This window comes from Perkinsus marinus (assembly GCF_000006405.1).
Source record: "Perkinsus marinus ATCC 50983 genomic scaffold scf_1104296973856, whole genome shotgun sequence".
In the NCBI taxonomy this organism is placed as follows: Eukaryota; Perkinsozoa; order Perkinsida; family Perkinsidae; genus Perkinsus; species Perkinsus marinus.
The window spans coordinates 64,134-79,334 of NW_003201290.1; the positions used below are offsets into that span (position 1 = coordinate 64,134).

The 15,201-nt window shown below is 47.5% G+C and overlaps 7 protein-coding genes across 7 annotated transcripts in view; 2 read left to right on the plus strand and 5 right to left on the minus strand.

Annotated features, from left to right (window-relative positions):
- The window catches only part of Pmar_PMAR027232 (sphingosine kinase, putative), a 4,285-nt gene extending 2,884 nt beyond the window's left edge, over window positions 1-1,401 (minus strand). The window contains exons 1-7 of the mRNA XM_002765985.1: window positions 1,272-1,401; window positions 1,138-1,230; window positions 989-1,085; window positions 805-943; window positions 572-743; window positions 309-522; window positions 174-247 (exon numbers count right to left, since the gene is read on the minus strand). Coding sequence (XP_002766031.1) covers window positions 174-247; window positions 309-522; window positions 572-743; window positions 805-943; window positions 989-1,085; window positions 1,138-1,230; window positions 1,272-1,385 — 903 coding nt within the window. The 5' untranslated portion in view covers window positions 1,386-1,401. The remainder of the gene's footprint in view (window positions 1-173; window positions 248-308; window positions 523-571; window positions 744-804; window positions 944-988; window positions 1,086-1,137; window positions 1,231-1,271) is intronic.
- A 78-nt stretch (window positions 1,402-1,479) lies between these two features.
- Window positions 1,480-4,395, minus strand: Pmar_PMAR027233 (Sphingosine kinase, putative; the record flags this gene model as incomplete). Its single annotated transcript, XM_002765986.1, has 10 exons — window positions 1,480-1,741; window positions 2,092-2,212; window positions 2,403-2,771; window positions 2,976-3,055; window positions 3,102-3,321; window positions 3,389-3,560; window positions 3,660-3,729; window positions 3,852-3,951; window positions 4,010-4,102; window positions 4,285-4,395. 10 exons carry the CDS (start codon window positions 4,393-4,395, stop codon window positions 1,659-1,661), a joined length of 1,419 nt encoding a protein of 472 aa, XP_002766032.1. The 3' UTR covers window positions 1,480-1,658.
- A 1,524-nt stretch (window positions 4,396-5,919) lies between these two features.
- Pmar_PMAR027234 (hypothetical protein) lies at window positions 5,920-6,235 on the plus strand (the record flags this gene model as incomplete). The annotated part of the gene is made up of 2 exons (XM_002765987.1): window positions 5,920-6,030; window positions 6,077-6,235. The coding sequence occupies 2 exons, from the start codon at window positions 5,920-5,922 to the stop codon at window positions 6,233-6,235; spliced, it is 270 nt and encodes an 89-aa protein (XP_002766033.1).
- A 58-nt stretch (window positions 6,236-6,293) lies between these two features.
- Window positions 6,294-7,310, plus strand: Pmar_PMAR027235 (oxidoreductase, putative; the record flags this gene model as incomplete). The annotated part of the gene is made up of 6 exons (XM_002765988.1): window positions 6,294-6,570; window positions 6,618-6,754; window positions 6,799-6,921; window positions 6,969-7,042; window positions 7,088-7,193; window positions 7,242-7,310. 6 exons carry the CDS (start codon window positions 6,294-6,296, stop codon window positions 7,308-7,310), a joined length of 786 nt encoding a protein of 261 aa, XP_002766034.1.
- Window positions 7,311-8,912: 1,602 nt separating this feature from the next.
- Window positions 8,913-10,055, minus strand: Pmar_PMAR027236 (conserved hypothetical protein; the record flags this gene model as incomplete). The annotated part of the gene is made up of 7 exons (XM_002765989.1): window positions 8,913-9,158; window positions 9,212-9,365; window positions 9,409-9,509; window positions 9,563-9,640; window positions 9,690-9,817; window positions 9,864-9,961; window positions 10,008-10,055. The coding sequence occupies 7 exons, from the start codon at window positions 10,053-10,055 to the stop codon at window positions 9,091-9,093; spliced, it is 675 nt and encodes a 224-aa protein (XP_002766035.1). The 3' UTR covers window positions 8,913-9,090.
- Window positions 10,056-13,359: 3,304 nt separating this feature from the next.
- Pmar_PMAR027237 (Maltose O-acetyltransferase, putative) lies at window positions 13,360-13,789 on the minus strand (the record flags this gene model as incomplete). The annotated part of the gene is made up of 3 exons (XM_002765990.1): window positions 13,360-13,510; window positions 13,552-13,595; window positions 13,644-13,789. Coding segments are annotated over 3 exons (341 nt in total), but the record flags the coding sequence as incomplete, so codon positions are not given.
- Window positions 13,790-14,115: 326 nt separating this feature from the next.
- Pmar_PMAR027238 (Maltose O-acetyltransferase, putative) lies at window positions 14,116-15,017 on the minus strand (the record flags this gene model as incomplete). Its single annotated transcript, XM_002765991.1, has 5 exons — window positions 14,116-14,229; window positions 14,270-14,420; window positions 14,557-14,600; window positions 14,642-14,787; window positions 14,834-15,017. The coding sequence occupies 5 exons, from the start codon at window positions 15,015-15,017 to the stop codon at window positions 14,116-14,118; spliced, it is 639 nt and encodes a 212-aa protein (XP_002766037.1).
- Between the last annotated feature and the right edge of the window lie 184 nt (window positions 15,018-15,201).

The window sequence follows — 15,201 nt, forward strand, 5'->3', positions numbered from 1 at the left end:
ACATCTGAGCTGAGGACGTACGATACTTTCCCAACATAGTGACGGAGCCAAAGAACGCGCCACAATCCATATAATGTGAACCGTGCATCGCCAATGAGTCGAAATGCTTCGGATTCAACATCAACCTAAGCATGGTCTCGCATCGATACCCAAATCTCAACAATTCCACCCACATCAGAGAAAAATCCCCAAGTGGCATTGAGGAAACCAATAATGGTCTTGTTCTCAGCACTATCATCATCAACACCTGAAAAAGAACCACCACGAAATTTCATTCGTTTCACAGACAGTGGATAAATAGAGCCTACTGATCATAGCCGCATCTACTGATGTCGTCTTCCCCCTTAATATGAGACGCATAGCAGCATTGAAGTCACCAACAAAGCCAGCAATATCCCCAAAAAAGTCTTTTTCCGAGGAGTACACAGCGCTAGTGCTCAAACCATTACCACTGCCGCCAGGGAGCATGCCGAACCTCAAGTGTTTAATGAGGTATTGCCCGTCAGGCAGGTGATATATGCCCTGAACAAGTTGAACATCCTAGCTACAATTTCGTGGCGCGTGACGCTACTTGCAGTAATTCATGCATGACCCCATCGCCACCACACGTAATAAAGGCATCATATTTATCAGCATTGTCCATTCCCAGATGCCGAACATGTTGAGTACTCACAGTCTTCACAGTTTCAACCGCGAATCGATCACCAGCCAACTTGAACAGTGGTGCAGCATACTTATAATACCTCACAGCAACAGCAGCAATAACAAAAACTAGCAGACCTTCCCGAGAATGAAGTTCCCTACAGATTCTCAGCCTTGCCCTTGCCACTAGCCGGATTGATGAGCAGTAGGACCCTGGTTCGAGTCGGGCACTCCGCACTATTCACCATTTCATCCAAGTCCCCAAGGGCATAATGAAGTAGCGCCGTAGCAGTCAAGTCAACTACACACGAGTCAGATCACCGTACCATCCATCGGAGAACCTCACGTGTATTCGAAGACTGCTGCCTCTTTAAATATACATCTCTTCGCCGTCTCCCTGCCTTAGAAAAACAGCCCTTAGGTTTAGCTTCCAACAACGTGATCTGACGTGAGTAAACTACTGCCCATGAAAACACGACCCAACTGTAATAATACTTGCATCGTCAGGTCCCCATGGTTCACCGCTACGATGTCTTCAAAGACGACAACGTCTATTGGAGTGTTCGAACCCTCAGGGACTATACTCAACTAGAAATGAATAATTATTATAGCTAGTGTTTCCACCCTACCTTGTCACTGTGAACTGTCACTTTGAACCTGTTTTTCGGTTGATCTCCTTTAACAGATGGATTCGACCGGTAAAAGAATAGTGCATCGTGGAAGAAGTCATGAATTAGATCCATATTCGAAATTATAACTACTCCTTAGGCACCACCGACAACTACAGAGAAAACTAACTCGTCAGAGAATAATGAATAAACTGAAATTAACAGAGTTAGTGACGTAAGCGATGACATTGGAGAGTGACGAGATCTTACAAGTGTACAAAATCGTGAAGTTGGAAACTACTAGATGAAATCAAGTAGACTGAAGATAAGAAGTAGCTTACGCCAGTCGCCACACCCAGTGCAGGCCACATATATTACACGGAAAGCGGCGTTGGCAGATGATACATTTTAATGACCATCACTCTGCACAACACTTCCTTGTGAGGCATATACGTTCATTAGTCGTGGCAATACATAACCACAAAGGATACCTGGATAGAAGCAATATGATATATGTCGATCTCTTTAATTGCGGAACGAGCGAAGGGAGCAACAACAGGCACTTTCGCGTTGTGCGTGCGTGCAGAATCATTCTGCTTAGCTACGCAGCGTAGGAGACTATCAGATAGATCAAACGACTTCTCTATATGCCAAGGTGTAGGCAAAACTCGATTATACGAACAGATCGAAGAGATATGCACGGAAACCTTTAATGACGGAAAAACGTCCTACCGGGGGATCGAACTGGGGACCTAGGTGAGATTCATTGATCTAATCAATAGACGTGGACTGAATGAGCTCCGTCCCTTCGTCACGGAGGCCTAGTACATATAAAGACTACCTCGAGGAACTGCCTCGCCGTCTACTGTCGCTCCCTCGCCCGTTATCTCACTCTGCTTATTCGCTGGCTCGATCTTCCATGCAACTACCGACTTCTCCTTCCAAAGATGGGACATCTCAGTCTAAATCGAAACCGTGATGATGATGATGATGATGATGATGATGATGATGATGATCATGATGATCATGTACTATTTTTCTCATGGGAAATACAGTCAAATTTCATGTCACAATTCGAACTCAAGTACACGATCCCTCGCAGGCAAATCCCGCACACGTTCTATCCCCGACAACGGCAACAATTATACTCACATGCGTGCCCATTTCCATCTTTGTCAAACCCTTGACGAGAGTCCCGAAAGAGGAGCTCTTATAAGGCAACCAACACATCGTCCAAGACCCATCACCCAGTTTCCTTCCCGGAGCAATCATCATTCCAGGGCCCATATGTGACAAGTTAGATAGCGTAACTCCGGCAAATTCTCCCTCCTCCGCATATTGCCACAGTGGACTGCTCTCATCAGGGAGACTCTCAAGAAGCTGTTGGCCGTGAGGCAAGTCACAAGCCTCAATGTAGGACACACGAGCTGCATATTTACGTAGACTAATTATCCTCCATAAAGCGTAGACATGGAATCGAGTGTCTCCTAAGAATCTCAGATGCTCGGATCCAAGATCAACCTGACCAATAGTAGACCTCAATAGTAAATCGTACCAACTCAGATTTTACATTTCACTTCAATTAGAACCATTTTTCCGTGAGAATTCATGATCCTAGATTCCACCCAAAAACCCGAAACCCGTTTTTTCCAATCTCCCAGAGACGTCGAACATCACAGCATGGTTTACATAGGCTAATCGTGAATTATGATTGGCAGTTATTACGTCAGAAAAGAGCCCAAACGCAGCGTTAAGACTGGCCAGCAGGGTAACTTTACATTCACGGGTCTCCCTATCCAACACATCTGAGGCAACGTATGCTTATACTAGAATATTAAACAAGTCTACTACCGAATACAGCGGCATCTAGTGGCGAAGTTTTTCCTCTCAAAATGAGTCTAAGGGCAACCTGGAAGTCCCCAACGATCGCTTTAGGGTCCACAGCCATATTGTCGCAGTCTTCAGTCGCGTACGCACAGCTACACGCCAGTCCGTTTCCACTGCCCCCTGGTAGGAATCCCAGCGTGACACGGTGTAAAATATCGCGATAATGGGGTAGCTTGAAAATTGCCTAAAATCAAACAGGAAACCGTTCAACAGCGCGAGATCTCTAAAGCGACTTCTCATGGGAAACTTACCTGTAAAAAGTCATGAACAAGCCCGTCTCCTCCACAAAATATAAATGCATCGAAATTCCCAGCGGACTCTACTGCCACTTCCCTCGTATGTTCAGCGCTCTCCGAGACTACCTCTTGGACGATAAAACGATCTTGACAGAGGTCGAGCAGGGGCTTGGCTTTATTAGTATACCTAGTGTAAGCATATTAGATACCATAAATCGTTGAAAAGGGCTTGTAACTAACATAGTACTAGTCTAGACGCTACGATAAACCAGCTGAATTCTCTTACAAATCCAACGCGTCGCCTTTCCCGCTTGCTGGGTTGATAATAACCAAGGCTCGAGTCTTCGTTGGGCACTCTGACGTCGTGTCAATCATAACACTGAGGTCTCCCAAACAGAGATGAAGTAGAGCTGCTGCTACTACGTCGACTGAGGAGACTACGATGGCAATGCTCCCACTGGCAATCGAGTATTATTACGAGTCTCCTCCCATCTGTCGAAACGTTCAAGCACAATATCCCTACGCTGGCGGCCAGCTGAGCATGTACAGCCCTTCTGACGGATCTCCAGTACTGTTATCTACCATAGGCACCGAATGGTATGGTCCCTACTCCCAGCACTCGTGGAGAGAGCTCACTTCAAGGCTTGAGTCGCCATAATTGACAGCAACAACATCCTCGAATAGTAAAGCATCGTAGACCCGACCAGAGGTAACCGCACGTACGACGATCTGAACAGTCGAGTAAGAATTTTCCTCTACCGATTTTGGAGACAGTTGTTCCACGTTGTTTTCGCACGGAGTCCACAAAGATCAGGAAAAGAAATGCATAGTGATATTCCTCATGAAGACTCGCGATAATGACAAAGGAATCTTCTGAGTCTCGGCCGGTGGAATCCCTTTGCCAGCACTACCGACTCATCCTCCAGCACCACTAAGGCATCCTCCAGCTCAGCTCCCTGCTTTCCTCGAGGTTTGGATCTGTAACCGAAGTGGGATTTGAAAAAGTCAGCTAAGAGATCCATAGAAAGTGAACTAACCAACAATAATATGTTTTCCATGTACAGGTTACTAAGAATGTCCCAGCAGTTGCGAGTCGTCGAATTTAGTTTCTCGGTCAAGCAAGAGAGAAATGATTATGTACGAGGTCGGTAAACAAATCCATCTGGGGAGTTGGTTGAACCGAAGCATTCCTTGGGGTAGCTACCGGAGATATTGATCCTAGTAGTATCAATATCTGTGCCATACGGGACTAATATATAGTCCCATGGGAATATACACTACATAATCAGCATGTCGAAGCAGGAGGAAGTGAGGGTAGCACACAGTGTATAGTCTCGGGGGAAGATGGGAGTATACATCTGTACTAGTATATAGTAGTATCATACTACCCCGGAAAGGTATAGTACGGCTCCAACCACATTGGTCAAGATGAGAGATAGCTAGGGTATGATTATGACGAGGAGACGGAGCTGTTAGGATTCCACAGTTGTGCGCTGAAAGTCTGTGATACGAGAGGTCGTGGGTTCGATCCCCGGGGGAGGGCCTTTTATCAGGGTATGATGAATTATCATACTACCATCATCATTGATGATGGTAGTATCGCCAAAAGCTTACTGCGCACGAACACTCGTGTGCGTGCGTCAGTCCGTGCGTGAGTAAAAATTCCGACCCGACCAGGGCGATTCAGAAGACCAACAGGGAATCATTCTGTCCCCCGTTGACTGCTCACCGGCGAAAAATATAGCGAAAGTGGCGCTGTTGCTTCGCCCGCTTATTTTTGACGAAACGGTTCTTCGCGCAAGAGATGAACGTGGGATTCATCATACTACCAACGTCGGATTTGACCCAGCGTCGAATCCCACGATGATCATTTTTCTCACATGTCTCGATATGGAGACAGTGGCCACGTCGATGACGCCAGCCAACCCCCACAACTTTTTGTTTTTTAGTCACCCAATTTCCAAAATAATTTCAATAACAGCCCGCTGAGTTCTTGATAAGAAGCTCAGCGAGCTCCGCCCCTTCGCACCGAAGACCTAGTGAGTAGTAGCACGTCACTCCGGTTCTGCCTCAGCCACCCTATTCGACCTAATGCGCATGTGTGCTCCTGCAGCAGCCAATGTATCGATTACGACTATGTGGCGCGGGTCGTATTTTTCAGTTTTTCAACCCATCCTTCCTACAACTCGTAAAAAGACTGACATTGTCTGCACTGTTACTTTGATGCGCCCTTCAGGCGAAAAGCTATGCAAGCTCGCAAATGTTACAGCAGTCGTGGAGTATATGTTCGCCTCTCTCAGCTGAGCTCGGAAGTGTCGTCACTACTCATAGAGGTTCACATACGAATTCGGATAGAAGTGCACAGAAATCAACAAGAAACTTTCCTCGGAATTTTAATATTTTCACCATCATTTGTGGTTTACCATGTGTATGTTTTCCCTCAGTGTGTCACACTCGCAGTTCAGCAAGAATGGCTCAAGGCTTGAACGTCAGCTTCCTCTCATGCCTAGATGTATATGTTTAAAACTTAGTTTTTCGGATTCGGAATGTCTAATCTTTCCGCTCCAATCCCCACTGAAGCCAACATACCCATACCTCCTAAGCCCGTCGGAGTGTGTCTTGTCGGTCTCGGCAGGGCTGGCAAGTTCCATATCGAAGTACTCCTCCTGACTGCAGAATCAACATTAGTATTGCTGAGGTTAGGCCCTAGGTAGACTCGGCCCACGGGTCGTTAAAATCCTCTATGTTGTTGATGTTAAAGAGGAACTCGTTGAGAAGCGAGCCAAGGAACTAGGCTGTATTGGTCTTACCGATATGAAGGAAGCTATGGCAGACCCCGAGGCGATACCCTACCATTCATAGAGCAATTCATTCAATCTCCGTACAGGTCCAAGCTGTTATCGTGGGCTCTAGCACGTACATGCATCATGAGCATATCATGACTGCATTGAAGGCCGGAAAGGCCTGTCTCACAGAGAAGCCCATCGCTGACAACCAGAAGGAACTCCAGGAGCTCATTGATTACGTTAAAACCGTAGAAGTGCCCTTTCGTGTTGGGTATCAGCGTAGAACTGATCCCAATTTCCGTGTACTAAAGCAACAGATAGAAATGGGTAGAGTTGGGGAGCCTCGCATTATCAATTGTACTTCTCGCGACAATCCGGAACCTCCTATGGAGTACTTGGAGGTCTCTGGAGGTAACACTTGCAGTCCGACAACTTTGGAATCCTATTCCTGTGTCTAGGTATATTCCACGATATGCTCACTCATGACTTCGACATGATACATTTCCTCACCGGTCAAATACCAGAGTCTGTGTATTCCATTGGGCATGCCTACAACCCCAAGATCAAGGCTATGGATGATGTAGATACGGCTATGGTAGTAACATACCATTAGAGGTAGACGAGACTACTAGACCCTAGGTGACGTTGAAATATCCCAACGGTCTGCTTGCCACTGTTAACACAAGTCGCATTGCTCCATACGGCTATGACCAACGCGTTGAGGTCTTTGGGCCCAAGGGCATGGTGACCGCTGAAAATCAGGTAATATTCAAGTAAACTATGTGTGTGTTTCCATGGAGGTGTTTTAGCGGGAGTCTACTGTTACAGTAGCGACCGATCTAGGTTACCAGAGTGCTAGAGCTGACTACAGTTTCCCTGAGAGGTAATGCTCACGTTCAAATCTCAGCGTTTTACGGTATGCAATCAGATACCCTGCGGCCTATCTCGAGAGTGATGCTCAGTTCATCAAAATGGTCATTGAAAAGACGAAGGAAGATCCAGCTGAGAACGATCGATTCGTTCTCCTCGACAAGGTAGGCACCACTGTTCTCGCTTTTAGTGTATATGGTCAGTTGACTTAGGTTGCTCGTGCTGCCGAGAAGTCCCTTCACGAGAACCGCGTTGTTCTCCTAACTGAGTTCGGAAACTAATATGGTTCACATAGTTACTCATATACTTCCTCATATAGTTCTTTCAATGGCTCTCTCGCCCTGTGCTTGGGTCATGTTTTATGGTCCGTTACCTCCAATAGAGGTTATTCTTGCATACTAATGATGATAGGTTTGGATTCATAAACAGTGATGGGTGTGTCCTCCCATTATAGCAGTAACTGCTAAGCAGTTCACCCTATCGACTCATATTGGAAGACCGCTACTTCGCCGTCGACCTCATCATTGTCGTTTACCACCCATCATCGTCTGTATCCGAGAATTGCCCCACGAATCCCAGTGGCGTTACCTCCGTCGAAACGACCGAACATTCGGTGAGAATGGAAATCAGTAGTGGCTTTGGTGGCCCAATACTCAAACTTACAGAGGGCGTCCAGAAGATCGCCCGATCGGTGCGCAGTGATAGCTCTCATTGGAATGGCCAAGCGGCTAAGGACTTGGCCTCAATTTTGAAATGGGACTCGGATTCTATCCGAGACTTCGATTACGAGGCAGGGCCTCTCATGAGAGTAGCATCGGCGACGCTGGTCTCCAGTGGCTGTGAGACAGGAAGGACTGACGACGATTCTGATCTCATCAAACGTCTCGCTTTAGACAGGGTTATATGCGAGGCTTTCCCGTGTCATGTCCGGCTTCTGAGGTTGTCCATCATCACTGCCTGTAATTCAGCTACAGCAGAGCGGTGCTCCAGCACGGCCAAGCGGCTGACGGGGCCCGCTAGGCAGCGAACGAGTTCACGACACCTCACTGCCTTGGCAATGATAAGACACGAGGGTCCATCACTGGATTGCGTGGACGATGTGACCGCATTGGTTAAAGATGTGGCGAAGACCTTTTTGTCCAAGCCGAATAGAAGAGTCGCTGCATAAGCTGCTTAACGATTGGCTGCTAATAATTACTATGGATCTGCATGAAATCTCCCGTTCGAGCTAGCGTGACTTGTGTTGCATAAATTGTGGTGGGATAGTAATGAAGTGTAACTGAATCGTTGTATCAGGGGTGCAGCACCCCGGGTGCTACCCGTGGACTCCAGCCTGGGGTCTCTGAGGCCTGGAGTAGCTTTCTCATGGTATGCGGATCATTTGAATCATTGATAGATATACTAGCTCCCCTCAGGGGAGTCCTCGAACCCCCCGTCAACCCCTCCTTAATCCCATGCCGGGAGTTACTTCATCTCGGACGGGTGCTCGAATTTTCGGTTGGGGAATCCCCTTATCCGGTAGGGGATTTCGACTCTGTATGTATCATTGGACACAGCCTTATAAGCTCACGATTGTCTCCTCTCGAGAAACTCGCCTCTGTATCATGATGATCTGCAGGATCGCTTGAGTGAGGATGTTCCTCGGCGCATCGAGTGGTGGAACATCGCGAATCCGAGCGACCCTCCTATTAACGGTGTTAGTGTCTGCCAGGCGAGATATGCATATGGAGATGTCGTTGAAGCTCTTGAGACGCCAATGGCGTCACGCCATAGAGCAATGGTCAACACAATAACTGTCACAAGCACTATTCGAATATTATAAGATAATCCACTTGTTTACTATCCCCGTCCTAACCCACTTGAAACTCAAAACCCAGAAAGTAGACCCTCATATCTCAGATGTAGCTATACGTTAGTCAATATCATCATCATCATCATTGTCTTCACCGCCGTCATAAATTCAAAGCGATCATCAGCTTCATTGATCGCAAAAATTGAACTAGCAGTCACACCAGTACTATCATTATCATTGGGCGGAAAACAACTCGGAGGAAAAATGTGTTACTGTACGAACTTGTCCTCGCGTACAAGTAGCTTACGCCCTTGAAAATCGTACTCGTTAAACTTCTCTGAAAGGATAAGCCATAAAATAATGCCGACAGTATCCTATGGTAGTACTCACCGATAGCCTTGGCAGTGCCCTCCTCATCTTCGAAGAGAACAGTAGCGAAACCCTTGGAACGGCCGTCCCAGCCCTCGGCGATATCGACACGAATAACTTCACCGCATTCACGGAAAAGATCTTTCAGGTCTTGCCAGGCGGTCCTCCAAGGTAACTGAAGTAACTACTGATAGCAGTATGGTAGTAGCCAGCTTTACATTGCCAACATAGACGAGTCTGCCTTTGTCACGAGGGCCCACACGTAGTGGTCTGAGACCGCCCTTGCCCTTGTAACCCTTGAAGCCCTTGCCCTTGCCAGCTGAGTAGGAGGAGGGGGAGCATATCAATGATGTCGGGCTACCTATGACTTACGGAATCCCCAATCCGAATAACCCTTCCCTTTACCCTTCCCTTTGCCCTTGCCCTTGCCCTTGCCACTACGGGGAGAGCCTATAACACACAACCCTCGATGATCGAAAACAGTTGCCGATCTGACTACCATTCTCAGATCTGGGCTTGGCAGGGCCACGGTCTTCTCTGACGAAGATTTTCCTCTCACCCAATTGCGTCTCATTGAGTGTGTCAATAGCCTTATCCACAGAGCTCGCCTCCTTGAACTCGACGATTCTAAGAGGCGTCAATCAATGACGAAGAGTACAAGCCTTTGACTTACCCGCAGCCTTTAGATTTCCCATCGTGTCTAGTCATAATTTCGACCGACACGACAGGCCCGACCGCCTTCATGTGATCACCGAGTTCATCCTCGGTAATCTGAGGTGACGATGCTCCTCATAGATGTGGTGTAATACCAACTTACCGTCCAATCGAGATTGCCAACATAAACACACTTTTCCTGCGATGCCATACTGCTTCCTTTAAGTACTTCTATCAATAACTATGTATCCGCTGTGTCGGAAGTAGCACTAGAGCGCCGCTCGCCACGTTAGGAAAATAATATGCCTAATAAGGTAACCAATCCAAACAGGTAATTATGAGGAACAACAACTCCTGACGATCGCACATGAACTGCGTCGAGCAAAATAAGGAGATTCAAGTCTGTGCAAGTTGGCAAGATTTGCTCTTCTTGCATCGACACTCCGAAAAGAAGGGCTATAACCTCTTATGAATTGCTCCTTAAGGCGTACCACAAAAGTAGGAATTCCTAACGCTCCTTACTCAGCTATATGGCCGGTATAAGCTTGTCCCGACGTGTATCGTAGTTCGGTTCGGTGATTGGGCTTTGGGTTGCCCTCCTCCTACGAGTCCATTCGTGTTTGAGTCTATGCCCTTGCGTTGTCTTTTGTTATTCTTCCTCGGATTTTGTCCTACACTGATCATCATCATCATCGCCGTGTGGTCATAGCACTCATAGAAGATGACCTCGCTCTTGGAAGACCCAGCAGATGAGTGAGTGGGCGTTGCCCCCTGAGTGAAATCAGACTTGGGAAAACCAACAAAATCAATGATAATCAGAAAGCCGAGTGTCTGTGTGGCGACAGTATAGACCACATAGTGCTCTTCAATGACTAACAATGCATCGCTTCATGCCAGAGACTATAATGAGATGTTGCTGTCAGTATTGAAGAGGCCGATGAGGACGTAGACCCTCCAGTGGAATTAGATCCTCTTGCAGAACTAGATGCGGCATTAACTCGCTATATCTCCCGATATGGATATTACAGACTCAACCGTCGTGACAGTAGGCATACATCATACCATCACACCGACAACTCAACGATCTCAGGCGATGAGATTGGCCCTGAACGCCAAAGGTCAGCCATCGCTATACTAGCCAGTCTAAAGTCCAGAGATCACTTATCAGTAAAAGGCACTCCTATCGCAGAGGCATGCTCCTATCGTCACGTAGGTCCTGCCGTTTTCGACGCAACCGTCTAGGAGACTCCAGGGTCGAGGTAAGGCATGATGTCGTGAATTTATGGTATGATAAACGCCACTGTTCGATCAGGGGCATTCAGTCAGAACGATAGGGAACCAGGGCAACTCACAGATGTGGGGACTACTTATTATTACGTTGGAAACCCGTCTTAACAACTACTGCTGTTTAGGCGGAATATGAGTCGTTCATGGGCGACTTGGTAGAGGAGACTTCAGAGATAGTCGCGCGCACTCGAGCCACGCTAACCGAGAAAGCCCGTCGTCATAGTACGCCAACCACCGTGAGGAAACGACCGTAGCATTGAACCTCAGGAAAATCTAGGAGTCAGAAGCTTGAACATAATGGGAGCTCCGAAGAGTAGGACGATTATCCCGATGGTCGAGACCCTAACAACCGTGCTTAGTTCGGAATCTGGTAGCACCTCGTGGGACGGCTCCTCAGCTAGAGGAGACGAGGAAGAAATAAACATAACCTTGCAGTGTCACAGCGATAGGGAACATATCGGGGACGATGGTGACTGCGGTATGAGGCTCGATTGGAAAAGGGTGAGTTATGCGACCTAATCTGCCTGCAGGGCAATCCATTTGTCTTGCTGTACATTCTGCTTCGGTCATTGCTCAGTATCTTCCGAAGGTGGAATCAGTTGTCGAGGGCGGAATCGCCTTTGGGTGTGGAATTCGAGGCCGCGACGAGATTATACGCATAAACGCGATTGACGTTAGACTAGTTGGCGAAGCGCGCTTCCGTGATATGTTGAAGTAACCTCTCATTTCCTGCGGGGGGCAGTATCGTGTAGCACTCCGATGGCTGTTAGATTCCTTCCGGTCACGCTCACTATACGGAGGCTCAAGTGCGTCAGTGTCTCTGATCCCCACCCCAATGGTGATCCCCAGGACCGGGGCTCCACAGGTTAGAATCCATTCCCAGTTCCCTCAGCTGAGCTCAGGAGTGTCCTCACCAACTCAGTCTAGTGCCCAAATACCAACGGGGATTTCGCAAAATTTCCTCGGAATTCCCCCGTTGTCATCAGCAAGTGCCGTCGACTGTGCGCATATTTTCCCGCACCGACCCAGGAAGTGTCTTCCTTCTCATAGACAGCATTTCGAATGTATCAACTCATCCTCGAACTGTGGTATACCACATCGCATCGCTACCTTGCCTCGGTTGGAATATTTGTGTCAAGCCTTCTGTAAAAGGGGACCTCTCGTGTCCGTCTTCCATCAGGAGCCTATTCGCCTGATTTCGAGAAGTTATTGGAGGAGTTACGCAGCGTCTTACCACCTCCCAGTATTGACGCGTTCAAAGATCGGATTTCAGTGATACATGACCATTTAAACGCCCTACATAATGAAGCAAGTCGCGGACATGACTTTTCAGTGTACTCGTCACGAACGTCCTCTGCAGTTAGCGGGAGTAACCGAGTCCATGCATGACCTATATCGAGACCTCCGAGAGGAAGTTCTAGTGGAAATTCGGCGCCTGCAAGATGATGCCAAAAACGTGATCGTGGGAGATCCTTCCACGAACAAGCCAGGTTAGCTGGTGTCTATCACCGCCGTGTTCCACGCCCTATTTCAGGGGAAGAGTCACCACCATTGGACAAGGCGAGCACACACACCGTTCGAGTCCAAAAGGGTAAGATCACGATAAACAAGAAGGATCTTGACGAGGTGAAGACATCGCGGATTTTGGCGGAATAGTTTCCCTCTTCACTAGGCGTTGCGGCGTGATTCTACTGCGAACGATTCCCATGATGAGAATGATTTCTACTATATAGCATCATGTTCTTATGAACCACCTCTGATTACTGATGTCTAATATGACACTTTTACTATGTCCCTTCTTTGCGTTATAGTGAATACAACTGCGACTAGAACATCCCCGAGCGTAGCAGTGACATGCTTACCACGACCATCGATCATTGGAATTGAGACCTCAGTTCAATTGAATGATTTAACCCAACAAACCGAGACAAGGCGAGCATCGCTCGGCTGCCTTTGGTAGTCTGTATATCCACACTACCAGAAGAGGTTTTAAAGTACTCAGGAGTTCATACCACTCAAGTGTGGCACATTCTTGTCAAGGAAAGGCGTATACGAACGTGATTAACTCAGCACCGAAGTCAAGACGGTGAACTAGCACTTGGTTATCATGGGTGAATCACTATTGGCGTTGCTGCATTATGCGGCAAGGATTTCCTCCTGCAATCACACGAGGAGGGACGTCCTGAACTCAAAAACGTGACATCTCCTCACAACCACCGTTCCTCTACTCGAGTAACAACACTGCCAGGTTGTATGATACAGTCGTCGCCTATGGTCAGGCCAGACATGACAATTGTACTTGTCCCAATGCTGACGTTATTTCCTATTCTTATGGGACTGCCGGACAGGGCCCACGTCCCTCGAGCGGAGGCCGAGCGCCTATGCTGAGTGGTAGGACCAGCAACACGTGAGCGACTTACGGATGGTCAACAGCGTAGAGGTGAACGTCGTGACCAAAATGAACCTTGAGAAACAAGAGTGTTAGCACGAATGCCCGACAGTCGCGACTGACATCATTCCCTATCTCCACTGTAGACGCATCTAAGATGACCAACTTCGGTCCAGCTGAGAAGGAATCGCCAATGCTGATATTGAATCCGAAATCACAGCGAAATGGCGGCTCAATGTCCACCTTATCACCGCAAGCTCGTAGCAGTTCTACGTGGAAGAATCAACTAAATGATCACATCTGTTGCCTCTAGACCGACCTCGTAATATGCCCTTCCTAGTGTTGCCGACCTCTGAGGGTTGCATGTTATCGCTGGTTGCGTTGTATCGTTCGCATAGACCTTTAGCTCGCGAATACCACTTTCTGAATACATCAACCTCTAGCTTGAATAAACTACCGCTTCTCATTAACGCCATGTATTCCTCCTCCGATGCATTCATTGAAAGGATCCAATGTGGACTTCAGCGATTTACTGCGAACTCAACATAACATCGCTGACACGAAAATGATAGAAAATGCTGTCGAGTCAAGCCACCTAGTTGATGCCATTGTCCAGAAGGAACTTCTTCTCTTGTTCTGTTGGCTCTAGGGGGGCCGCTTTGATCACTTTACATGGATTCCCAGCTGCGATCATGCCAGGGGGAATATCCTGATAATGGCCGATAGAGAGTAGAGGCGTGCTGACTTACCTTGGTAACAACACTGCCTCCCCCTATAATGCAACCTGACCCGATGGTGACTCCTGGGAGGACCACAACACGGCCTCCGATCCACACGTCATCTCCTATCGTAATTGGTGCGCCATATTCTATGAGATGCTTACGCGCCGAGGCTGCCCTCCTAACATGAAATAACATAATCAACATAGTTCAAATAAGCGCGATAATGCAATATCTATATCGGTGATTCTATCTAGCAATAACCACAAGCATCGCCAGCTCAAAATTCGAATCCAGTCCTGATATACCCGACTCACGGATGGTCCGCGGCGTAAAGATTCACACCAGGCCCGAGAAAGACCTACAAGATATTCAAGTTCGGCTAAAAACTTTCGACCTTACGTTGTTCCCGATCCGGACAGGACATGTGTCAAGTATGACAAGATCGTAGTTGGAATAGAAGTTATCACCGATATATATATTGGAGCCATAATCACAGCGGAAGGGCGGCTCAATGAAAGGGCTTTTGCCACAGCTACCCAGAGCGCCTATAAGGCAACTCTCGACGCCCGATCTCGATCAGCTGTGAGCTACCTTTCAAAAGTCGCTCTCTAACTTGAATGAAATCAGTTGCATCATCGTCGGTTTGGTTATACTGCCTACACCACACCTTAGCCTTGGCTCGGAGCTGTATAAGGCCTTCTTTCATCGGGTGATAAAGCTCCCCACGCAACATACGCTCTCGATTATCCTCATCAGAGACGATCTTAAGTGACATCACTAATACTCCTCAAAGCTAACCGTCCTCCTTGTATTCAACTGACCAACTTTCTCGATCATAATAATCGACCAATTTCTAAACTTTCCGTAGACTAACAACGTTAAAGTGTCGTGAGGTGAAAAATACTAGTAAGTTATATATTTCAAGACTGCTACAGGCCGCGAATACCTCGTTTTTCACA